Raw genomic sequence first — 26804 nt, forward strand, 5'->3', positions numbered from 1 at the left:
CTCCTGAAAGACTCACAAATAATTGCCCAATTTCAGATAGCTTGGTTCACTGTGGAGTGAAAATATTTCTCAAATATCTGACCAAACCAGCCTAATTTTGGTAAAAGTAATACATACTTAATTTATACCAAGCTACCAAACTACTTAATACTAAAGATATTTTTTTGTCAACTTAAAATAGGTAATCCGTAAAATATTGCGAGACTGTAGCAATTTATATAGTATGTATTTATAAAGCTGCCACATACAAGATCAGGAAAGAGACTGTGTTTATTATTTGTAATTTTAATTCAAGTATTAATAAGTGTAGCCCACTTAATGTAATTAAACCCTAGTTTTGTCATTATTAATTATAATTTTTTCCCAAGCTTAAACAATATGTTAGGTCTTTAAACCTATAAATGTTATTAGAAAAAGTAACGCCCAAACTGCCTATACCTATTAAAAATTATTTTATTCCTGTTGAAACTAGGATTATATGAATTTAATTGTGATATTAACTAGACCCTTTCATCTTCTGCCATAGAATGATTTATTTTATTCATTCAAATTAATTTTTTGATTGAGACTTTTGTATTCCTTTGCTTTTAAAAAACAAACATGCAGGTGCATAGCCACCACACATGCTAGAAATGAAACTTCACAGATAGGACAGGTAATTTGTAAGTAAGAAAAATTTTCTAACACATGTAATTATGTGTTGAAAATAAACTACCTATATCTATTCACTAGACCCCATGCCTTCAGTGGAATCCAATAATGAATAATTGGGCTAGCTAAAATATGTATAACCATATTGAAAACATCTGTACAAATTTCCACAATTCTAATTAAATTTCTATTAAGTTTTAAAGAAAAATATTTGCAGTTTCCAGTCTAACAATAAATGCAGCACTGTGGCATCGCATCATCAATGTTTGCCCGAGAGTGTTGAGTGGGGTGCTTCATTTCCCTCTTCCACTCACCTTCATCAAGCGAACCAATCTTAAGCCCCTTCCCTTCCCCACCATAGAATTCCCCATTCCTGAAAGTTGTACTTTGTTACACTCTGATAAGTCATTGTCTCAACTTACCCTACAGACTATCTTGTTTCTTATCTGAACTGTCTGCCTACTCTCTTCTATACACCTAAGAGCAAGGATTTCAAAACATGAATAACTGTCCTTGCCATATAAAGGCATTCTTCATTTTTTTTTTTTTTTTTTGCCCCTGCTAGCTGCTGAGAGATATTTTGTGATAATTTTGCTGCTCCCAGCAAAACAAGCGCTAAAGAAGTGTCATACATGTCCAACGAGAATGTTTTTAAACTCGTGTCTTCAGATCCTGTCACACCAATTACATTGTCTATTTAATGTATCACAGTTTGTAGGATAAATTTTATGAAATATAGCCTTAAAATTATTCTTTGAATAAATTTTGGCAAGTTAACCTCAGATATGTTTAAAGCCTGTTAAATGTCTTTTACTTTGATTGGTTAACTTAAAAAAATAAAGATATACAGTGTTGTTAAGTAACGAATTACAAGTAATCGGATTACTTGTAACGATTACTTTTCAAGTAATTTATACTTGTAACGAATTACATTTAAAAAATGTAATTCGTACTTGTAATCGGAATACATAACATTAATTGTAATCGATACATTAAGGTAATCAATACTTTATATTTACTTGCCGTTACTTTTATTCTCGGAACGTATAATGAATACAATTAAGAACAAGATCATACAATTTTGTATTAGTAAAGTTTATAATTTTACGCTTGTAGTGCTACGATCGTATGCACAACATCTATGATCAAAAATGAAGAGCCATAGTGACTTGCAGTGTCTCCAACATTACCCTATCCTAAAATCTGATTTAAAAAATTTAACACATCGCTTTCGTCAAGTGCTCCCGTTGAGCGTCTTTTTAGTGTTGGTAAAGATGTTTTTGCCATCAAGAGAGGGAATCTATCTGATGAGAAATTTAAAATGCAATTGTTTTGTAAGGTCAATTCAACTACTTGTATGAAGTCTTTTGATGTTATTCAAGCAAGTTTGTCCTCAAATATTATTCATTTAATTAAAGATAATAAATTTAATAATTACATGAAATCATTTTTTTAACAAAACATATATGTATGTATGTTTATTAATGTAACAAAGTGTAAAAAATTGAATCGTAGGTCAGTTTTAAAATGGTAGCGGAAAGTAATTGTAATTGTAATTATAATTTTACCGATTACTTCTATGTAAAGTAATTTTTACTTGTAATTAGTTACATTATCACCACAGTAATTGTAATTGAGCCCAATTACTTTTTCCGAGTACTTTTAACAACACTGAAGATATATATACACATACACACACACAGATTATATATATACATATACCTACATACACACACACATTTGTAATAATGCACCATAATCAAGTATGGTACATATTAATATTGGATGTTTTTAAAGCATTTATTTACATTATGTTAGTAGTTAGTGTCCTCAGTGGCAGTGGTCGATAACACATCTCACTCATGGCAGGGTCATGGGCGCAATCATAACACCTTGGCCTGTCTCAAACCAATGAGCACCAAGTTGGTACTCAAGAGATTTTACATGTGTAATGTAAAGATCTAGATTTAACTTAAATTTAAGGCCAAAATTTTCAAAATTGTTTTCAAGCCATCAAACAAAAATAATTCTATGAATATTAATTTTTTTTTAATAGTTTGCGAGTCATTTCTTTGGCCTGCAGTCTGTTTTCTGATCGTGCCTTATTTTGTGAGAATGCAATGTTAGAGGAATAACATTTATTTTTTTTTCATAAAAAAAACTGTAACTAAAGAATTTAAAGTAACTGTCAGTATTTAAATGAACTTCTTCCTTTTCCCAAATTTGGCTGGTATAATCAAGTTTCAAACATTAGCCTTTTATTGTGTTGATGAACATAAAACAATATCAGCTGAAAGCCTTTGAGTACATAATTGCTGCTTCATTGACATTTTAGTGTTACGTAAAAGTTTCTACATGATGTGTAGTTAGTAATCCAGAGAATTCAAATTTAACAAGAAATTAGGAAGTTGCATTGTTGTAGAGGTTGAATTAGAGCAACAGTAAAAAAACACAGCATAGCATGGCATGGCCTATCTTGTAATGCAGGCGTTGCTGGTCATTTATGGGCTGTTTTTTCTTGGGTAATGACTCCCAGCATGATTAAATCCATTTTTTTTTACAATTGTAAAAGGTACATAGGTTGCTGTCGGCCAGTGGGTTTCCTCCTTATATTTGGTGTTCCTATTTTCCCCACCAATGCATTTAGTCGCCGCTTCACCTCAGTATGGTATCCTTTCATCCGCCTCTAAAGACTTTGTCAGTGAGACGTTTTCAATATACATCATTATTTATTCATTCCATAAATCCGACCTAGCTCCACCTCATGCCTCGGGCCTCCCATGTGAAACTGCTCATGGCTTCGCAACCCAAACCAACATTATAGGCTTTTACAGGTGTGCACGGCCATGCAGAACTTAAGTCTAAAGCACGTGCAGGGACACAAGTGCAGGCCACTGTACGTACATTGTTGCGTACGGCATCTGCACTTTCACTTTACCATACCCTTCTATCAAGCAGCTTTTATTAACCAATTCCATTTTTACAGTTTGAAAAAATCATCTAGCCCTGATGTTAAATATCACTTCCTATTTTTCATACAATATCCCAGCAAACCACAGGCAAAAAAAAAGCAATTATAATTCTCCTTGGCATACAAAGGCACTTTTGGTCTAATTTTATACTCTCGTGTTGTTTGTCAGAAAAATAGTGATATTTTTAATTCTCCTGCTCACTGCACAATGGCTTGATGAGGCGATTAAAATTCCATCTCGTGTCATGCAACACTACTAGTGTTCAAAAGTGCAGTGAAATTTTATTGCTTGGCAACTTCTATAAGCATTATTTATATTCAATAATACTAATCAGCATAACTTATACCGTAAAAGAAATGTACCATAAAACAGGGTAAATAGAAACAGTCTGCTCAAAAAATCTTTGTGTGTGACATTATCTTAGTTTAATTTTTTTTTTAAGATTTTACTAATATATTGTAATGACTTGTATTTACAGATTTCTTGAGCAGACTGTTACTTTTCACCCCAATACTTCTACTCGTCCTGTTTTACCGTAATGGCCATGGTATATTAATATTAGTGGAGGCTATGATTTTCATTCTAACTTCAGTATTTGGTTCCTTCTTACACAGTTACATTTGCCTTTCCCAAATAAAATCTCCAAAACATCAACATTTTGCATTCTTGAGCAAAATGTGCAGTTTGGCCATTTTTAGCTTTGTACTGCTGCTATTACAAATAAGCTGTAGTGCAGTATAAATTACATATTTCTATTGGTATTTTGAAGATGTAAATTATATTTCTGTAAAAATTGAATTTAATGTGCAAAATAATGGGGGAAAATATCACTTTTAGTTGAAAAATAGAACCATTTTTAGCTAAGAATAACACCCCTTTTGTGCCATAAAGAAAGCACAAATGCATGTGTCTAAACATAAGTAAATGTAATTAAAACTATTGTTATAGTAAACCATAAAAATCTGCTTTATGAATTAACATGTTTACAGAGGATTACTATTTTTGTACGTAACCTTCTCGGGATAAGGTGTGGAGTGCCTTACAATTGCTGAGCAAAGTGGTCGGACCAGACAGCACACTGCTGACTGTCCTTCTGATAACCGCTCTGTTCACTGGAGTTGTATTCTCAAGTTTGAATAGGACATACGTAATCTGGGCTTGAACAAAGATGGACAACTACCAATCGTACCAGCCAATTTTCTGAACAATGCCAAAGGATGGATTTGTGGTTTAAAATTCCACCTAAGATATTGGTGTTTGTGTCATTAGACTGAATGGAGGTTATTTTGAAAGATGACCCCCGTAAGTTTACAAGCATAAATGGGTGTGTTGAAAAGGTGTCAGTTTAAGTTAGTGATATGAGCACGAGTTTTGACGGATATGAATTTTTACAAGATGCTAAGTTTAAGCAGCTAAAAACTAGTATCCAATTCCTCCTACTCATAAAAGACCACTAGTGTAAAAAATCATCAAAACTTGTAACCGTCAGAACCAGTGTCATCAAGAATTAAGGGATTAGTCACTCACTTATTTTTAGGGCCATGCATATTTCGCGAAAAGATTCAGACACTAGTTATAAGTTAAAACACTGTAACATCGTCTGTGTTTTGTTATTGGGCGGGTTTCTTTTAGGTACGTGTCGATTGTTACAACCAGGGCTAGATTTGAAGGAATATTTTAACCTGCCCAACGGACAGGTGTAATCGAAAGTTTGCCCGTCCGCCATCCAATTTTCCTGTCCGCAGTTTTACCCAAATAAAAAAAATTTCAAAGTCGCTGAAAAAGTGAGAAAAAATGTTTTTTGCTATAATTTGCACCTATTTTTATCACACACTTAACATCCTTATTTAATCATCATTTTCAGACGAGTCACTGTCCGAGTCACTGCACGAATTACTTGGCTGATTCTGTCTTGAACATCTTCGATAAGGAGGCTGAAAGGGTCGACGTTTTCTCTGAACATTATGATACCAGAGATTTATTGCTGGTGCTGGATCAAACTCACTTTCAGAAGGTGACTATTTGAACACGCATGAGGGCAGATAGTGTATCATCATTTAGACAGTTTCGCCAGTCTGTCTTTATAGACTTCATGAGCGAGAACCCTCGCTCACAATCTGCAGTGTGAGCTGGCAGGGATAGCACAAGATCAATGAGAGAGAGTACATTTTCATACTGAGTGTGGTATTTGAGATTGATATCACTCCAATTTGCTTTGGTTACTGGATTATACAGCTGGTAAACTGTGGTCTTTAGACTTGTCCATTCCAACTCAAATCATTTCACACTACTCCATTATTCACAAGGGAGGGAGAAAAAAAAGTGTATCAACCTAACGATGCAAGTGTCACCAAACTCTGGCTGAATGCTTGTAGGCCACGTTTTAAAACTACACAAATTTGTAGCAGTCAGTAATTCACAGAGTCCAGTTTTCTTATCTCCAAGGCGAGATTCTAAATTTTCAACAATTGCATTTATAACAGCTGTTTTCTTGGGTGTCTGCAAAGGAGCTCCTTTCAACTGTTTATTTCATCTTCAATTAATTTGTTGCATGCACGGAGATGAAAGCCATCTTTGTCACAGAGCTTATGCAACATGGTGATAGTATCACACAGTGAATTTTGTGTTTCTGCTACAGTCAAATAAGGATGTTGCAAAAGTTGTGAAAAGTAACTCAAAATGGAGGTTACATCGCAAAAGAAGTGAATATACTAAAAAAAATTCCAAATTGTTCAGTGCATCTTCAATAAATTTGCATGAACCAGCAGTTGATGCATTACGCGTTGATTCCTGGCGTAAATTTTCTGCAGTGAGGATAAGTGCAGGAACAATCTTGAGCACATTTGTCAATGCTCGTTTGGTGTGAGAAACCCAACGAGTGCCTCCAACTCTGGTAGGTACGCAGAACTTGATTCTCAGAGTTTCACAATATTTTTTCAAGATCACTCGGTGCACTGGACTGTGGTGGAAGAATGCATATACATAATTTCTTCAAGAAATTTTCCACTTTGAGATTCAATGGTGTTTCAGAAAGTGCAGCCTTCAATGCGAGTTCAAGACGGTGTGCTAGACAATGTATAGCAACCAAATTGGGCTGAATTGATTGCTTCAATTTGGTACTAACTCCATTATGCAATCCTCGCATCACTGCTGCACCATCACTTGCAAAGCCTACCAAATGCAGCTTTAAATCTGAAATGGTGAACCCACAATACTCATTAAAAACACACAATATGCAGTCATAAATCAGGGCTGCATTAGGCCTTTCTACATGTTTAATACCTACAAACTTACAATGTATTTACCCCTTTAACAGCAAACCTTACATAAACAATGACCTGTTCTTGTATAGCACTGTCTGTAGACTCATCACACATTACTGAAATATATGGTGCACTTCTTAAGTTATTTTCCAATTCCTGGCGTTCTATTTCTGCAATGGAACCCAGAAATTCTTTGCACTTCTTGTCAGTGCAGTAAGTATTACCAACATCCAGGCCTTTCTTTGTGTCAAGTATACACTGCCAAACAAAGTCTGTGAAAGGTCGCCCATGTTTAGCCAGGGCATGAGACGTACGAAACAGTATTTCCAGTTTAGTGAAAACATCCTTTTGAATACTTTGTAAGGTCATCTCTGCTTTGGATTGTCCAGGTTTTGTCAGTATTGCATCTTCCATATCTTGAGACTTGTTGTGTGCACTGCTTGTAGCATGCGACGTTAGGTTTTCCTTGCGAAAACTTGAACAGCCCGTAACAAAAACTGATCCAGATGATTTTGAATGCGTTTCGCAGACTTTGCAAAACATTTGTTTTGTTTCTGCGTCGTAACGAAGCCAAAGAAACTCGGAACACCAAGACGTTAAAAAGGTACGGGACCGGGCGATTTCGTCATATTTAACATTATATTCTGACTTGTCCTCGTCCGTTTTTCTTTTCTGGTGATTTTGAAGCACCAGTAATGAATTTCCACATTGTGTAACGCAGTTAATTAAATACTTAAACAATTGCAGTGACAAGATAAACTGTAAAAGATTACCATGTCCTCTGTAAACAAGTAATGTTTATTTTTTGATGCAACAGTTGACAGGCGAAGCAGTCGCAGTCACTGCGGCCACTGTCAGCTGCATCTGGAGTATGCCGTGAAATGTTAACCACGCGAAAACGCTTTTCTGTTAACAAACTATGTTAAAGTAGAACAAGGAATTAGTAAAGTCGCGATTTATAAAGACAATAAATTTAAAAAATTATATTTTGAAAGTATACAACGGTAAATTACATAATTGTTGGCTGCACTGCAACAAAATTAATATTAAAACATGGCAAGAAAAACAAACTTCATCGGTGTGAGACGTTTTGCATCTCTAGCATACGAATACGACTATGTTACGTGAATCATGACATGAACGTAAGATTTTAAGAATTATGATTCAGAAGATTTCAGCACGGTTTGTACATAACCTACTTTTTTCCCCCGCGGTATACAATAGCCAGAGTCGTCCGTCACAAAAGAGCAGCCATTATTGTTTATTTATAGATATTGTCAAAGATGTTTTATTTGCGGTCGCGGTCGCATAAATGTTATTAATCACCTCTGCTGCATTAGTGCGTGCGAATAACCTCGGCGTCACAAGTTGCACCTGTCCACCGGACAGTTGCCTTTTTTATTTTACCTGCCCGGATGAGATTTTGCCTGTCACGGGCAGGCGGATAGGCGCTAAAATCGAGCCCTGGTTACAACACCAATCACAGTAATTCAGTGCGGAAGAAAACGTGTCCTGAGTGGCTCGGTCAGACAAGGCAACAACTTCTCTCGCAGACGTCCACCAATCACAAGGAAGAAGCCGCTGTTGCGGGTATACTGTGTTGCAGTCTAATATGAGTAGGGCCTGGAATTTTTCGCGATCGCGAATTTTGCGAAAATTCGCATGAAAACGCGAAAAGTAAGTACATTCGCGAAAACCACAACATTTCTATATTACACTGCGAATATATCCCCGAAAAGTACCATTACAGTAGAATCCCGCCGATGCGAGCCCCCTCTGATGCGTCCATTCCGTTTATATGACTGTTTTTTGAGAAAACATGAAAAATTTGAGCAGAGAAAGTCGAAAATTTGAGTAAAATCGGCTGAAAAACAAGTCTGTTACACTTTGTTGGGCTCTATGTGTTCACGTTTATCTTGGCGAGAGCTGTACTGTAAGCAGCCAGGCATACAAAAGACGTCTAAAAATAGATACCACCCCTCTAGACTGGCCACGCGGCAGTGTCTAGCCGAGCTCGGCGCCTCCACTATCGCACGAAAAGCCGTCTCAGCTGTCATGTTATCTTACCCGCCCGGCGGCTTGACGTCATACGTGACGTGACGAGACGCGACGCTTACCTCTCCCATCCCCTGCTAATTCTTCAAGGCTCATCCCTCCCAGAGCCACAAACCATGTAAAAACAATTCCCCCCCCCCCCCTCCTTTTCCAACTAACATTTCAACACATTCCCTCCCTTATTTCAACCTTCTGCGTGAGAAACTGTCAGCGTGTTTTTTTTTTCTCTTTTTTTTTTACGCTGCGAAGGGACGTGGAAAAGATAATTGCTTGAGCTGTCAAAATAAACATCGCTGACGGCAAGGACAGGAGCGCATCCTGTCGGTCTGTCGCTGTGATTATCTACTCCAAAAACATGTCACAGCATTTCAGGATAGCATTGTTCTTATTTCTTTCGTTTATAGCCGAATGTTTTCTACTTGATCCACACAAAGTTAAGTATCCTTTAACCCAAGTCTTGTGTTTCAGCATAATTACCTTATTTTTACATAAGCCGTGTTCGTGTATGGTTTTTATGCTCAAAATTGATCTGGGGTATAGTTCACACTAAGTTTCTTCTGATTTGTGCGCTGGGGTTTGTTCAAGTGGCAACCCCGTGTTCCTCCACTCCATTAAATACGAGCATATCAGTATCAGAAACATGGGTTTTATTGTACTGACAATAGCACAGTGATGTGCAAATTTTGCAACTGTAAAGTTTCATGGGATAGAAAAGATTTCATTGACAAACACCTAAAGTCGGCTAAGCATGTGGCATTGGCAGCCAAAAAAAAAAAAAAAAATTGTAGTTGCTAACATCTATAGCAACGTGTCTGTTTTGTGTAACTGTTTTGGATTTAATTGGCTGTTATTATGCATATTAGCCTATTCCTAGTATACATGGATTGTTTATTAAATATGTAAACTATTATATTCAATAACTGCACAATTTAGTCAACATTTAAAATACCGGTAAAATTTCCATTGCATAACGAAAATACAGACTTTAAACCACCGCTTTTTGCATACTGAAAACACCGAAATTTACCAGGCCCTAAATATGAGTTAAGATTTATTCACGAAAAATGCCTGCCCCTACTTATTTAAATACAGATAGAAATTGAATAAAGTAACATTGATACAAGTTTATTTTGTGTACATAAACAAAACAAATTTTACATGTGATCTCTATCATTAACAGGCCACATTGACAACAGTAGAAAGACATGGCAAGAATGGAATGTGTTAGTTACAGTTTACAAAAACTACGACAATACCTAAGGTAAAACCTAGACTGAAAACATTCATAGCTTTACACCTTGTCATTTGATAAACACAAATTGTCCGGTGTAGAGACAAACCCTGTATGAGAATTCTCAATTGCGTAGAAAAACAAAATTCATATTTGACCTACAGTTAAGTAGGTTACACCACCAATTGTTTTCTTGGAGGTAACAGAGACACAACATACAATTATTGAAAACCATAATTTCCTTGTTTGTATTTGTATGGCATCAATTTTATGAAGATTGTCATAAGCACCAATTTGAGACCACTAAAGTACATAATCATAATCCTGCAAACTGAAACTGTTCACCACCAAAAAAAAAAATTGCACTCATACTTAACTAAATAAACAGCCATATCTACTTACAATGTATAGCAATAACTGAAAATTATACATACACACACTTTGAAAAACTTGAGGCAAAAAAATTATTGTTAAAACACACACACAAAGGTAAGAAACAGTAAATGTACAAATACCTATTTTAGCATATAAAAATAGAAATATGTTTAATACGTAGTCTTATAAGAAGAACTAAGAGTAGATAAATGATGGTCCTCTTTAATATGCACATAAATACTCATTGTTTTTTAGCTACCTCACAATTCAACACATACACATAATATGCCCCACATATCAGCAATTACAAAGCACACATATGTATAAACATACAGTACAAAACAAATGCCACCTACTTAACAGATAACAGCTTTAAAGGCCCTTTATCATAAAGTGCTTGGCAAATATTGTATTGCATTTTGAAACTTATATTAATGGAAGCAATTTCATTTAGCATAACTCAGTTGCAAACATACAAGTACAAAGTTGTTATTACATCTCAAGTTTCAAAACTCATTAGTATTTTAACAAATTCAGTATAAAAAAATTTCAGGAATGTATTCTAGCCCAACAACGATAATCTAATATGTAATCATTCAATATTTAATAGTGCATACATGGTGCACACCATGTACTATGTATGTATTTAATAGTATATAATGCACACCATAACGTTTTACCCATGAAAGACTTAAATCAAAGCAAAGGTTATTTTAACATGAACTAGCTTGGGTATTATATTAATTGTACTAAATTGTACCACATGAAACACATTTTATTGGAACTAAACAGTTTACTCTACACACAGTTTAATACTTAACACTTTTCATACCTTTTTAACACATACAAGTCTGTATTTTAAGTTTTCAACAACATTAAATTTTTGAATAATTGAAATCATCAGTATTACATGCCCAAAACATTGAACTAAATTAAAAACAAAACTACAGCAAAAATAAATAAATAAATAACATACAAAGATTCTATTAGTATGACTGGCTGGCACTCAAAATGTATGAAAAAAATAAAATAAAAACTCAAATTGGCATAAAATTATTCAGTGTTTTGAAGGAAAAGTAGAGTGAAAAATTAAATGTGTATTAAAAATGGATGATCCTAGAATATTATGGATAGCACTTACCTAACAAACAGAAAAAACACACTTCTGACATAGAGTTACATTTACAACCAGTATCAGTTTTCCACAATGGCTAATTCTCCAATGAAAGAATGGATTAGATCATTATTACAGGCAGTCTCTACCTTAAGGTCCTTGAATATCAAGGCTCTTGACTACACATGTAACTTCTTAAGAAAGAAGCTACCAAAACCTGGAATATCAATGAACAAATACTCTTTTGCAGTCATCTGTTGAGCAGTGACAACTTCTACATAATCTATTTTCTGGCTATTTCCAAGTATAAGTATTAAACCACAATTAAAGTACAGTGGGAGAAAAATAATTGTGAACAGCAACTGACTGGTTAACAACAAGACTATCACTACGTTTTTAATTATAGGATGCACCAACAAGATGAAAGTTAAACAAGTGACTCATCTTTTCAGACAAAGTTTGCCATGGCAATTCTGAAAGAAACCTTAATTATTTAGAAATAAAAAACAAGCATAACATTAAAAACAATTTTTTTTCAGCTAATGCATAGAGGAGGTACTAGGAAACAGCCAAAGTTCCTGTGATGCTACAAAAAAAGTTTACATATCTACTTTTAAAATTAGGCCCAATATCATTAATCAATATAAATGCATGATCAAGAAGGATAGTGTATTAGAATTCCAACAAAATGCAAAAGGAACAGTTAAATTTTTACAATAGCAACAAATACCACTATCAACACTAATAGAAATTAGAAATTCTCATTGCTCATGTAAATAACAGATATATGATTATAACTAATGAACAGTTCATTTTCCAATGGTAATACTAATAAGTACACACATATCAATTATACAAAATATTTTTAAAAAAAATACATTTATACACATACCAATAAAAAAAAATCTAATTTTTATCTTGAATGTACAAAATTTCCACAAAAGCTATGCCTGCAGAGCAAAATGTAAAAGACATACACATGAAGCTAACCAAAATCTGTACATATGTATTTGATTAACACAATGCCATGTCCATGTTACACACTTCCATACCAACAGAAAACCAGTATATTACTTATGCTTCAAGTTCTGATCTCTAATTCTCCGAAATTTTGATTTTCATACAAAAATAGATATTTATATACATACATACATACACATTTCAATAGTACAACTGACTTAAAATTAATATGAAAAACCTGGCTCATTAGTCTGTTATATGAATATAGTAATATACTAAGTTTTTAATTAATGTAAAATATTTTTTTTTCATTGGGAAACTTAACTTCAGCTATAGAGTTCTTGATTATAACTATTATATGAACAATAACTGTTACTCTTGAATATTTTGGGAAGGTATTACTTTCTGTCATGTTTAAAAATATTCCAGCACTGTACTCACTAGTGTTTCACACAGCTGAACCACCTGAAGCAAAACAATTGTAAGTTTTTCCAGTAATTGTTATGGTAACAAGCATGATGATTTATCTGCATTTGGGTCGCTATCACCAGTGGTGTAAATAATCACAAAGCCTACCATCGCAATTAAAAACATTGACAACCACTGCAGCGTTTGTGTGCGTCGCAAGTCTGCATGGAGGCTTTGGTGGTTTTCATTTAGTTGACGAACCTGCATGGGAAAAAAAAACGAACTGTTAAACCATTTTTTTTAACATTAAAGTTTAATCTGAATATTCCAATTTAATATAATTTACATATACTAACTTTACATATTCTAACATTTTCCACCTAAGGTACAGTTTAATATGTAGCAGTTAAAGTTAACAGCAGATGAATTAGTTTAGAAAAGTTCCTACATGGAAATATAAATGGGGAAACTCTAGCTCTAGCATATTTACTCTAGAAGACACCATCATCAGAGATAACTCATAGAACTTTGATGATGAATTAGGGCTTACATCTTGTTGACATCAGGATAATTAGAGACTGTAATGTGATGGGAATGGAGCAGTAATTGTATGAATCGGTAGGTGAAAAAGGCTCAATGCAACATCCTCCATGCTTCCCTCTTCAAAATATTTGACCTTGTCGGAACCCCTTCCTTTTAGCAGAAGTCAATACACAATCTAAGCTGAGCAATGAGTTCACGACACAATCTATCGCCCAAATACAATATTTCACTCAGTAATTTACTAAATGAGTTTCTAATTAATTTCAAGAATCCTGAACACAGAAATACGTTAGTTTTAAGCAATGCTGCTAGGTGCATTGAACAGTATCTAATCTGGCACATTAGAGATTAGCCCGTGCCAGATTAGCGCTTTTGCTAGATGATTGAATGTGTCACTAAGGTTTTAAAAAGAATACCAAATAAAAATTTATATACAATACAATGGTATTAAAACAAGTCGTAATAATCAGCTTTACAGAAAAAAAAATACAAAGAAGCGTTGGTTTTCTTCAAAATTTTTTTTACAGAAATGTACCCTTCAAGCAAACATAAAAAACTGTACTGGAATTAAATGAAACAAAAAAAGAACTCTGAGGAAACTAAAAAAAACATCAGAAGCACAGTAATGTGACCTGGCGGTCAAGGTTAACAACCTGAAAAATCATAATGCGAGTGGTTCAATTGGTGTTCTGGATCACAAAATGTGCAGAACCATAGAAAGCAGGATTAAAAATCTTTCATGGTACTGAGATTACTGAGTAGCTCAACAACTGAACTGTGCTCTACATTACCTGCGACAATATTTGTGCTATCTGCTTGTCAGTATCCAAATGTGGCTGAGAAATGAAAGCAGTGCCATTCCGCAGCTGACCGTCTCCCGTGGCCCCTCCCACACTGCAGCGGAGTCGGTGCTGCTCTAAGGTTTTCCCGTTCGTCTGCTGCACAAGAAGCAATGCCAAAACAATGTACATGTACAACACTGACCGACTTATCAGCAATAGCATGGGACTATATACACAACTAATTCAAGTCTTAGGCCTATCACACGACGGAAGTTTCGATGCAAGGCTATATTTGGACTGTGGTGCAAGCAACCATACAAGTTTTAGGAGACAGCTGGCTGTTTTGAAGGAAGATTTGTACAATGTTCCAGTGCAATTTTCTGTGGAAGGTTTAGTTTGTGAGCAAATCTGGTGGTAGCAGTAAGGAGCTTCTAGTGATGCAGTTATATTTTTTATGAATTGTTTAATTTAAGTGGGACATAATGTGGACTCCTAAATGGTGTAATGTGATAAATATGGAGAGAATCTGTGTTTATTTTACATAACTTCGGCAAACCACTGCAGCCTGTATGAAACCATCTATCGTGTGATGCAGACTTTAGGAAAATCAGTACAGTGACCAATGACTCTCACTGTATCTAACATTCATACCATTGTTTGACAGCATCTACATTTGAGATCACGGAAAGTTAACGTTTGAACAGTTTCCAAAATGGACATGTCAAGTACTGACACCTATAACATTTTCACACATAAATGAACATTTTTATCAGCCGTAGTGAAGATCTACATTTAGTACCCATCTGCCACATGTCTAATTATCAATCCCACAAGCATAGGTAAGCATCAAGCCAGGTGTGACTAACATTTCTTGGAACTAAACATTTTTTTTTCTTGGCTTTTGAAGTGGAGATGCATAGAAGTGGTAGATTGTGCCGGCATTAGTACGTTCTACCACTTTGACACAACTCTAAAAGACAGTAAAAGCTTGCAATCTACTTTAAATAACAAAATATTGCTATAAGGTCAAATCTAATTCTAAAACAAAATAAAGCAGCCAACCAACAAACAACTGGCAATCAGATGTTAAGTTGAGAAACTACTTTTCTCAAAATGTTGCCAACCTAACCCATACCAATAAGTGAATATTCACATTTCCTGGGCATTGATTTTTTCCAATATTGTGTTCAAAACGTGGTAGAGACCAGACTGAACGAACTGCAGCTACCAACCTTCCACAGATCTGTCACCTCCTGAGGGGTCATGTCTTGGGACTCGACAGGCAAGCTCATGATGAGGAACTTGTCCCTGGACAGAGCCGGGAGCTGGTAGCCCGGCTGGAGGACCACGTTGATGGAAACTGAACGGCCTGGCGCTAGGGTCCCGGTGCTCGGGCGCACGCGAAACTTCTCCGGCGACGTGGTTTTGATCTACACAAACATCCACCATTATTTATACATGCCTAGAAATTACGTGGTTTGACATACCAACCTATCTACCTAACTCATATACCAACCTATCTACCTAACTCATAAACACCACATTTTTCCCATACGCCATACCCAATTACTGTAGTCCACAAAATGGAATTTGAAAACCAGTACAGATTATTAAGGTTGATATACCACAAGGTTATAAGTTGTTAGTTTATGTAATGCATGCAGTTTAGTAGAAAAAATCTCAAATGGTTCATGAAGATTTTATTGATAACACAAAATTATTACTTATAAAAATAAGAACCAAAGTGATAATTTTAATTTCAAGAAATACATCTGAAATTTCAGGCTCTTTTATGCAAGATTAAATTTTTTATAATTTAATTGGTAAAAATATTAATTTTTTAAAACTTGAATATTGTTTTTGCATATGGTTAGCAGTAGGCGAGAAAATCTTAAATATCACTTACATTAAAAATAAAAAAAATTCAAATATAAAGTTCACACTTTTCATTAAAAAAATTAGACCTGAACATAATTTGAGGTAGATATAGCACCATACTTGATTATCATAAAATTATTTAATGCTAAAAGGAACTTCCTTGACTATCATCTACATTTGCCTGGCCCTGCTTATTCAAATTCTGGAACAACTTACAACTTTTTAAATTATCCATCATCTTTATGTACTTCCTTCTTATTTTATTCAATTCCTGTTAATTTCAGTGCCATTACAAAAAAAAATTCTTTGGTTTTCCACCAACTGCAAGATACTAAAATGAGCTAAAATCAACTAACTCTGTTAATAACCATGCACTTCAGCTTTGAAAAAGAGATGGTGTACCTTGTAGGAAATTATTGTCTCAGCTGTATTTGTGAGCGAGATGGTTCCAGTTAGTTCAGCGCCTTGATTAGCAAAGTTTATGACGTCAGGAGGAACAATGCTCAGAGAGGAATCTACAAGTAAAATCAAAACACATGTATCATTAAGATGTTCAGTAGTGAGGAAACACCACACAGCTACGGTTAGGAACCAAATTCAAAGCAATTCATTTGTATTAGAAATAGAATGCACAAGTAAAAGACAAACTACGTACCATGGGCGTAGATACTTGGGGCCACTCTCATATGAAAAATTATTTTACTGTAGTATAATAAATAAAGGCAACTTAAGGCACATGGTAAATAAACATAAGAACTAAATTAAGACTGCTGTATAAATGGTTGAGTGTCTTTACCCAATTAGGCATTTTTTATGTTTAAGTCTCCTTAGGTTTTTTAAGTATGCGAACACAAGTCGACCAATGTTTTTGTGAGAGGTTTTAATAATAAAATCCACGACCTGTACTCGGGTTAATAGGTGAATTTTGAGAAAAAAACAGGGCATTTCCTGTCAGGCGTTACAACAATAGTACGAGGGAGGCCATCACGAGTGGCAAGGAAGGGATAGATCCCCCGGGTATCCACTATGTTAAAGAAATAAAAATTATTGACTTTTTCTTGACTGTTTCATGCTTCTTCACAGTCTGTCATAAACTGGTGCAAACATAGAAATGCCAGCCATTGATTTCATACTTGCACCTTCGGCAAGAATAATATTCCCCAAACCAACTTAGAAATGTAAATGTCGAGTGCAGTACAATCTATAGTTTTATTAAAAAATCACCACAACATTTAAACAATTTATTATCTTACTGTGACCACAAAATTTCAAACAGAAGCACGTCTCAGGTGCATCTCTGAGAGTCTACCAGCTGGAGAGGGAGCAGAGAAAGAACACAATAATTGTATAAACAACGAGGAGTGATGTGACGTCACTCACTTCCTGACTGGCTGCTGTCCTTCGACAGTTGCCCTTCCGAAAAACCTCCAGGAAATGATTCTGTCATTGGTGAGCCATCAGCAAAATGAACCTGCAATGAAGGAACTAATGTACATTTGTTCATTTAATTAAAAGCAACCTACATTCTTTAATTTTACCTTTTGTTTTCTTAACTTATCTGTATTTAATAAAGATGCATGCTAATGTTGTGATCACTTACATAGCTATCAAAATGTTGACAGAACAAATATTTGTTGTGGTGCTAGGTTAAAGCAAAATGAACTCAACAAAGAAAAACCAAAAGAATAAAAATTTAATATTTTGTATTTCTGTATACTGCCAATATTCTGCTCTTTATTGTTTCTAATAGAAGTTTAGAACAAGAAATTTTATGTTTGCATATTTTTCATTTTCATGCTTTTGTTCCATATACTTCACATTATGTACCATTTTCTACCAAACATTATACAGTTCTATCCTACTATTACTATTCCTTACAAAAATCACACGCTTATGAAGAGCAATATTTCCACACAATCTTTGATCATCAGTTATGTAATAGTGAAATGGCTGTTAGTTTGCACAGTATTTGTAACAAATATGGAAAATGATTTATAAATTATGGAAATTGATTGATAAATTATGGAAATTTTGATATTACATACAGAACTGAAGACCTGGTACTATCTATATGAGTAACTGAATTTTTGATTAGATTTTTTGCAATGTGTTTTTAGTAAGTAAAATACAATTTTAATTTTTTTATAATAATACCTGGTATATCTATTGTTTGAAACATACTAAATATGATGAATAAAATTTATTAATAAAACAAAAATATTTGCTTCAAATTTTAATCTTGTTGATCATAAGTATTTTTACATTATTAATTTAGCCTATTTATTCCATAACACTATTGCATACATTTTCATGTTAGTGCCATTAATGTTACTACACTTTTAAATTCAGAAGAATTTCATTCTTTATATTTTAACTTTTTGCTACAATTTAGGCTCATAATTACAGACAGTGGGGAATGTATAAAATTCCTAAATACACTCATACTTAAAACAATTGTTCATGGCACTTTCTTCCCATGGTCAATTTGAATAGTCCATCAAAATTAATCACTTCACTGCACACAAGTAATAATGAAAACTGCAACGTCATAAAACAGATCCAACCTTCTTCCTGCTGTCATCGGCCCTGTCAACAGGTAGCGCCAACTGCTCCGGAACGAAGGTGAACACGTAGTCATCGTTACCACCCCAGCACCTGAGTGCTTGGTCGGGCTCCACATACTCCTTAAGGGTGGTTTTGTTGAGAAACTTTATCTTCTGCACGGCCTTAGCAGGCAACCAAGTCTTGATTATTTTGAATGCCGCTGGAACAACATTGAGTTTGTCATAAAAAAAATATCAAATGACAGCTAACAATTATTTACTGAAATTGTGTAAGCATGATTATATTTAAAGTTGAACTAAATTTCATCATCTTAATGGCTACCTACATGCTACAGCAAAAATTTTCTAATAAAGGTGGACTCTCAATGATCCACACATTTGGCATAGTATTTGTTAAACAGGATGTTGCCAATTAACTAGAAACCTCAAATTTGAGAAAAATTATCTTGTAAATGTTTATTAGTTTGATGATCATGTATGCAAAGTACTTATAAATCATTAAATCCATTTTTTTCAATCTAATATTTACTTAAATATATTTTTGAGCTGGCCATACATGATTAGTTACACTTTTGTGCATCTTTCAATTTTTGTTCCAAACATCAAACTTTAAAACATATTCATACGCAAGTTAGACATAATATGGAAGCAGCTAAACAAATAAACAAACTAAAACACCTTTTAAAACAAAGGCAATACCTTTCAGACAATTTTTACATTATAATTTCATTTGTCCGTCTGTTGAAAGCTTCGTAAGGTTTTTAATGAACGGACGGATGGGATTTTCCAGACCATATGATTGGCAACAGGTCATGTGACTGACAGATGGACTGGTGTCAGATTTTTGTAAGTCCAGCATAAGTCCTAAAACTAGGGATTCATTTTAGTTATAAGTCTCACTAAGTAACTGAAGTTATAAAACCAAAGACAGATTTTTTCTAGAAACATTTATTCAAATGCTTTACAGAGAGAAAATAAATATTTCACAGCATTAAAACCATTGAATTATGCTCTATGATAAGAGTGACCATGAACTGAATGCTGAACAAGACCCCAATTAGTAACTTAGACCTTCTTAATTTTTTAAAGATTTTTAACCCATAATTTCCCATGACCATCATGTGCCACTTTCCCCCCCCCCCCACAATTAATGACATTTTTTGAATCCAGTGGGGATTGAAAACCCTAGTTTTACAGGATATTCAAGCAACATTATAATTTTTCTTTGAAAAGTATATATATTTTACTGTAAGAGGTCTGAAAAAATATTTTCAATTATTATTGTTCACTTTCAGTGAGTGTTGTTTTGATTGTACATTTTTACAACCAGTCTCTTACAACAACTCTGCAATACTGAATTGTGTCACGTGCCACTTTTGGCACTAAAGTATATTGCATATGTGATATGCCTACTGTATGATAAAATAATTAAAATAGCTTCTGAAAATTAAAATAATATTTTCCACATTACAAACAAAATATTATTTGCACTGAACGTCAGGTATAAGTATGACCAAAATGTATTACTTATATAAAAATAACACATAATATACCAAGTAGTGGTGTGCTGAAATCACAAACATGTTAAGGATCTGAATTATTATTTAAAATAGCATTACAATTTTGAAGAATTAGTTGCAGTATAAAATATTCTTACCATTTAGAATCCAGGGCATATCAAAAATTATAATATAAGACAGGAAATATGGATAGTATTGACTGAATAAACCAATCAAGTATTTGATGAATTCCATATCCATGTTCGACATTCCTGTGTCTGACATATCGAAAAATAATGATATTGGTTTCCCATTGTCTAACCTGTAAAAAAGTATAAATACACCAGTAAAAATATGATAACCTCAACATTAAAATTGATGTTTTTATTACTGGATATTTAAAAACAAGATACTAAAATAAAGTACTTTGCAAAAATATTTACAAAATACATTTATGGCAAACAATGTTGTTTATAGATATTACAGTCATTGTAATTATTAAAAGATTTTTAATTATTTTGCAGATACATGATAATAAAGATCACCACACCCAACATGTCATATTATTTTAACCTGCTGTGCACTGCAGAGCTACATTTGGTTGTCAGCCTTCAAAAACCTCAACAGATGACGTCAAAAACCACTTGCAACATCTGTCAGAGAGCATACCTGCGTAACTATAATATGACAAGAAGCAAAAGAGTCTTCTCAGATTCCAATCGGTGCATTAACTGCCTTCCTCTCTCGCGGCATGACATGTTGGGTGTCTGACCTGAGTCAGTCTTACACAAGCATCAACGCTGTAACTCAGTCCAAACAGTTTTATGTCCCTCATAACATTGAGTTGTTTTTATTTTTATATTTAATTTTATAATAGTAATTGGTTATTGAAAATTACTGTTTCAATTAGGTGTATTTACCACATACACTCATAATAACGTATTTAATATATATCTACATTATAGGGAACTTCCAAAGGCATAGCTAAAAAAATTTTATGGATAGAGTCTAATTTAAGGGGTAGCTAAAAAAATTATAAAACTGTGCACGATTATACTGAAGTGATTTAGAATCTATTAATTAAATGTATGTCCCACGTCAAGATATTGAAACAGGCGTAGAAAATTACCACTGCAAGAACTTACACTATGAGTAGCATGAACATAAGTTTAATCTACATAAACAAAGATTTTGCCTTCCTTTCGAACAATATGTATTTGTTCCAGATAGTGCCCTTTCCAAGCAACTAATCCTGGCTTTTCAATCAAAATCTTTCTTTTTGATTGATACATTTTACATCGAAACCCTAACTTGATGTAAGTTTTTGGACATACGCCATTGCTAAGAACTTTTTCTGTTGAAGAAAAACTAAAAAATAAAATAAAGAAATAAATAAAAATACCCAAAAAAGACAAAAAACACACAAAATTAAGCAAACAATTGCAAAATATTCCGTAACAGGAATATGGTCAACAAACAAAGAAAAACCAAGAAAAATGTACTAAGAGAACGAAGAAAACCCCCACAAATGATGTCAACACAAAAATATTGAACCCAAAATAATTCAGCACAACAGTTGAAACAAGACAAAAACATGACAAAACGAAAAGACAAACGAACACAATAGTTTTACCAAAACAGAAACAAGAGACGTTTCGGGAACTGCTATCTGCTCCCGTTCTCAGGCAGAGACGCACATGTTACGGAAACACAGGTGCGACTCATAAAGATAACATCGGAACCCTAGCTTCCTCAACAAGCTACCTGCCTGCTACAGTTTAAAATGCTATCTTCTTGCAATTACTTATTCAACTTCTTTAATGTCTGAACCAATTTTCTTACAGTATAAAACTCGTGAATTGTTCTCAGCAAGGCACCACATTAAAATTCATCCACATCTATTATTTTCTTATGGTCCATTTTCTTACCTCTAAGTGTCGATCAAATTGGTTTTGCTCTTTGCCTTACTTTACACTAGAATTTGTTTACCTGTAGATGCTGGGACACTTGTTTAAGCAATATTGTATGCCAATTTATACACTTCTTTTTTCAATGAAATGTGTAGCAACAATGTACACTATCTCCTGTGCTTGTACCCACAATGGCACACCTCATTTAATACTATTGTAGAGTAAAGTTTTAAGAGATATGATATGTAATTTAAATTAACTTGGTCCACAGAGTGATATTTTCATCAACAAAATTTATATTATTCCATGACTATATGTTTTCTCTATGATTTAATGTGTATAATTTCAAGCCTCTAATTTGTTTTGAAATCTTTATTTTAAGAAGTGGAAAATTTTTTTTTATAAAACAAAATTGCATTTGTAAAAGTTTGTTGTTTGTTCCATTTTTAGAACATTTTCGTACACTTTCAACAATCATCTGAGACAGGTGTGATTATTAAGTCTTCAATAATTGATAGTAGAAATATCGTCAATAATACGCATTAAACCAAGAATTAGTATTCAGACCAAATCCTGACCATTGATTTTAATATAATTATTGTGCAGCTGTACATCAAAGTGAAAGATTCCTATCCGACTGATATGCTGAGGGATTCTTCAAATTGAAATGGTTTTCAATTGACCGACGAACTTGAATTAGTTTCAATTGTGATATCCATCAGTGCTGTATCGAAAAGAACCATTTTCAAAATTGACTATTTTAAATATATAGTGAATAGTCATATCAATAACCACTAAAGAAACTACATGAACTTCAGTTTTATTGTAAAAGATATATAGAAGATTGATGATAATTGTACTACGACAATTTGTCAAGCTGGGTCAGAAAACTACGACTACACCAACTATTGTGTTTCTAGAACCATCATCAAGAGAACAATTACAATTCAAGTTCATATTTGTATAGTAAACAGATGAATATGGACTACTAAAGGTATTTTTAGTTTTACTACTGTACGAGCTATAAACCAAAAGGTATGTAAAGGGTAATTCATGTATGAAAATGTCCATGTATTTGTCATTCTGACTTCAAATTCTCAAAGTAAATGTGATAATTCTGATTACTATTACATTTAAAGTCTTGTTTGCTACATACTTTTGTTTTGCCACTATTTTACACAATAACTTTTGTGCTGCTATCTCAGTATACATATATCTAGAGGATACCTTAGTAGATACAAGTCTCGTTATTTTTTTTGCTCTTCGATCTTACCTAGTAGAGATAGTTGTGACTTTACAGACTCCAGAAAATTCATGTGTTGTAAATATTTTGCTATAATCATTTGTGTGTGTGTGTGTGTGTGTGTGTGTCTGTTTTTTATGTTACAGTAAAGACAGGTGCAAAAGAAATTACGATTCTGGTGGTACTGATTTTGTTGGTAAACTTAAATATCATTGCAATGGATATTGTTATTTTATTTTGAACTGGACCAAGTTAGTTTTAGTGTTCAGTGTCACTTTCTATGTTCCCAACAGTTATAAACAAAATTTAGAGGGAATTATAAAAATTAAAAATGATATAGTTCCGGCAATAGTTTATTTCAAACTTGGCATAATTTGTATCTTGCTGTATTAATATATTCCAATTTTAGCACTGGCACCCACGAATATTGTAAATAACTTAATACATGTCTTTTTGAGTTGGTTAACGAAGTTTAGAAGTTATAATAATGACTTACTTATATGAGTTTAAATTAAGGTCTCATTAAAGTATTCATAATAAGCTATTTAAATCCAGATGTAGAAGCTATTAGGTAAATTGGATCGTAACGTGGACCGCCAAACATCCGTGCACGAACTATGTTATCAGCTCGGAGGCAGCTTGCAGACTAACCATATCCCCTTTTCCACACGCTCATCACATGACCAGCCAGTGACACTGGTGTCTACACAGGTTCTTCTGCCTCTTGTCACCTTATAGATTGATTGAGCTCCAGTCGTTGATTTAACAAAATCACCTCTAAATCTTAATCTGCCGATTCTGGAGTTCTGCAAGGAGGAATGTTATCACCTCTGCTTTTCAATATACGTATTTATTATTGATATTACTCAGGTTCTACTAAATTCTACTGGCCTTTTATTTGCAGACGACTTAAAATCTTTAGAAAGATTACTTCCATACACGATTGTCTCCTATGCCAAGATATTATTTCCGAGATTAATAAACAGTGTAAAAAAAAAATATTGTTGAACTTAGTAAAGAAACAAATAAAACATTACATTTACAAGGAAACAACACTGTGTCAGGTATGATTATAAGTTAGACAATACTGAAATTTCAATTACTCAAGTGAAGATTAATCTTTAATTCAGGTATCCTATAAGTTTGAAGTTGTTTTGTAGTTGAGTTTTAAGTTTTGTGTATTGGGTATCTGTATGTGTGTTCTGCCTGTCTAAAGTTAACTAGCCTTAAATGTTGATAGGCATGTTACAAATAAAAATTAAATAGAATAAATAACGTTACAGAAGATTTCAATGATGCTTAATGATGCCTTTACTCACAATATCAGTATTGTTCTGTTTGGTGAGCCCAATAATTATGTTACCAAATACCTTCCAAGAAATCTTACACAATGCCATGTTTTGTTAACTTAGAAAACTGTAGGAAAGGCAGATTATACAAACAAATTGATACATCATATTTTCCTCAATTTTATTCCTACAATAATTGAACAAAATTATAGCATCAAAAGATCCAAGTTCAATATAGACAGGTTCTAGGACAAGACAACATGTAGCGAGAGGACACAACCACTGGGTATTCCTAGACTTGAACTGCAGATCAGAGTGCACTGGCAGATGCATATCCTGACATGAGCTGCACCCAAGCCCAAAGAATTGCATGCAGAAAGTATGATTTATGTTTGGACAAAAACAAATTTAAAATTAACAAGGGTAGAGTATGTTGACAACAATTAGTTAAAGTATACCTGCAGTCATTTTTGTTTCACCTCTTTGCACTCTCTAAGAGCAGCTCTGTGGCTTGCATCAACATAGTCAAACCTTTGTATCAGAGAGAAGTGTTGAAGCATGCAATCTGCTTTGACAACTTTAAATAAATAACACATTTGTGCCAGTTAACGGCCAGTTTTTGAACAGGTACTTCTACATTTGTAGAATTACAGTTATTGTTTGAATATGCACAGAATGAAGTCACGGTAATTTCATCTAGTCAAAGAATAAAATAAGTTTCAACAATTATGAAAATACAAACAGAAAATTAGAATGGGAATCCTGAAATACAGTGGTTTTTCAAGTTCTAGAACACTAGTCTGTGATATAGATAATACATGTACTACACCAAAAAATACAACATATGCACACTATTGCCATTACGTAACAAGTATAACTAGTTATGTAAAAACAAATCAAACCGAGAAGATATCCTGGCATGCTTACTCAAATGATGAAAAATATTTGCATGCATAAATAAAACATTTTAACGCACTCACTGCATACCTTTCCAGCCTTTCAAACCAATATACTACTACTCTCTTCAGTTCATCCATGTCCTTCTGGCCTTTCACATGTTTCTTACTTTTGAAAATAAGGAGATTACTTCCATCTTTGTCTCGGTTATGAACGAACAAACTCCCTTCGTTCACATAATCCATTCTGATGTTATTCTCAGTGATTTCTGGAAAGAAAAAATATATATACTGTATGTACATGTATTATATAGTCTTTGCACAAACAGGAGAATTTCATTAGAGAATTACGAGCCAATGTTGATTACTAACAAATAGGCAAGATCCATGCATGCATACATGAGTATGGTTAAGTATGGTTAAGTAACAACACGCGTATGTAGTTAAGTGTTGTTGAATAAAAGTTGTAGACGGGTCATTCCATACCAGATCACCCAACTCTAGTGTGGAATGACACCCACCAACTCAGATTTTCTTGAAACTTTTTTTAACTGGACCACCCATCAAGTTACTGAACAACCTAAAATTTTTTCGCTGTAGGATACATAGTTTCCGAGATAAAAATTTTCAAAGTTTTGGAAAATTGTATGTAAACGACAGTTTCAAGACACCACTTTTCAAAACTGTGTTATAGAAATAAATTTGTAGCTCTATGTCTAACTTACATATCATTAAGAAATTTTTTCCACATACGAATCAAAGTATGTCGATTTCAGAAAAAAATGTTTCATAAATCCTGCGTAACTCTTGACACACATTAAAATTTAATTTTTGATTAAGACACAAATTTTTAAGTACAATTACTTGGTTTTATTGAGTTGGTATTATTGTAGCTGGCATAAAAGATACCAAGTCAATTTTTTTTAAATTCAACCTAAAAGAATGATCTACAAGATTGTGAACGAAAAATGATGGTAATTTGATGGCTTATATAGCTATTTCAACTATAAATTACATCTTATAATTTAACACATACGCAAACACATTGCATCACAATACAAGAGAAGTAACTTCATATTTTCAATACATTACAGAAACTTTAAAATTCTTATAGTAAATGACTACTAAATTTACAAACTGTTGTGAAATTAATAAAGTTTATGGCAAGAAA

At 33.7% G+C, this 26804-nt stretch overlaps 1 protein-coding gene across 2 annotated transcripts in view; it reads right to left on the minus strand.

The window, feature by feature from the left end:
* Nucleotides 1-10050: 10050 nt before the first annotated feature.
* The window catches only part of LOC134543945 (motile sperm domain-containing protein 2-like), a 30103-nt gene continuing 13349 nt past the window's right edge, over nt 10051-26804 (minus strand). The window contains exons 3-10 of one of the 2 annotated variants that reach the window (XM_063388432.1): nt 25725-25902; nt 20454-20617; nt 18797-18996; nt 17613-17703; nt 16635-16747; nt 15587-15784; nt 14364-14510; nt 10051-13290 (exon numbers count right to left, since the gene is read on the minus strand). In XM_063388432.1, coding sequence (XP_063244502.1) covers nt 13123-13290; nt 14364-14510; nt 15587-15784; nt 16635-16747; nt 17613-17703; nt 18797-18996; nt 20454-20617; nt 25725-25902 — 1259 coding nt within the window. In that variant the 3' untranslated portion in view covers nt 10051-13122. The remainder of the gene's footprint in view (nt 13291-14363; nt 14511-15586; nt 15785-16634; nt 16748-17612; nt 17704-18796; nt 18997-20453; nt 20618-25724; nt 25903-26804) is intronic. The other variant, XM_063388433.1, reaches the window with a different exon arrangement.

The sequence above is a fragment of the Bacillus rossius genome, chromosome 1 (assembly GCF_032445375.1).
Source record: "Bacillus rossius redtenbacheri isolate Brsri chromosome 1, Brsri_v3, whole genome shotgun sequence".
Lineage (NCBI taxonomy): Eukaryota > Metazoa > Arthropoda > Insecta > Phasmatodea > Bacillidae > Bacillus > Bacillus rossius.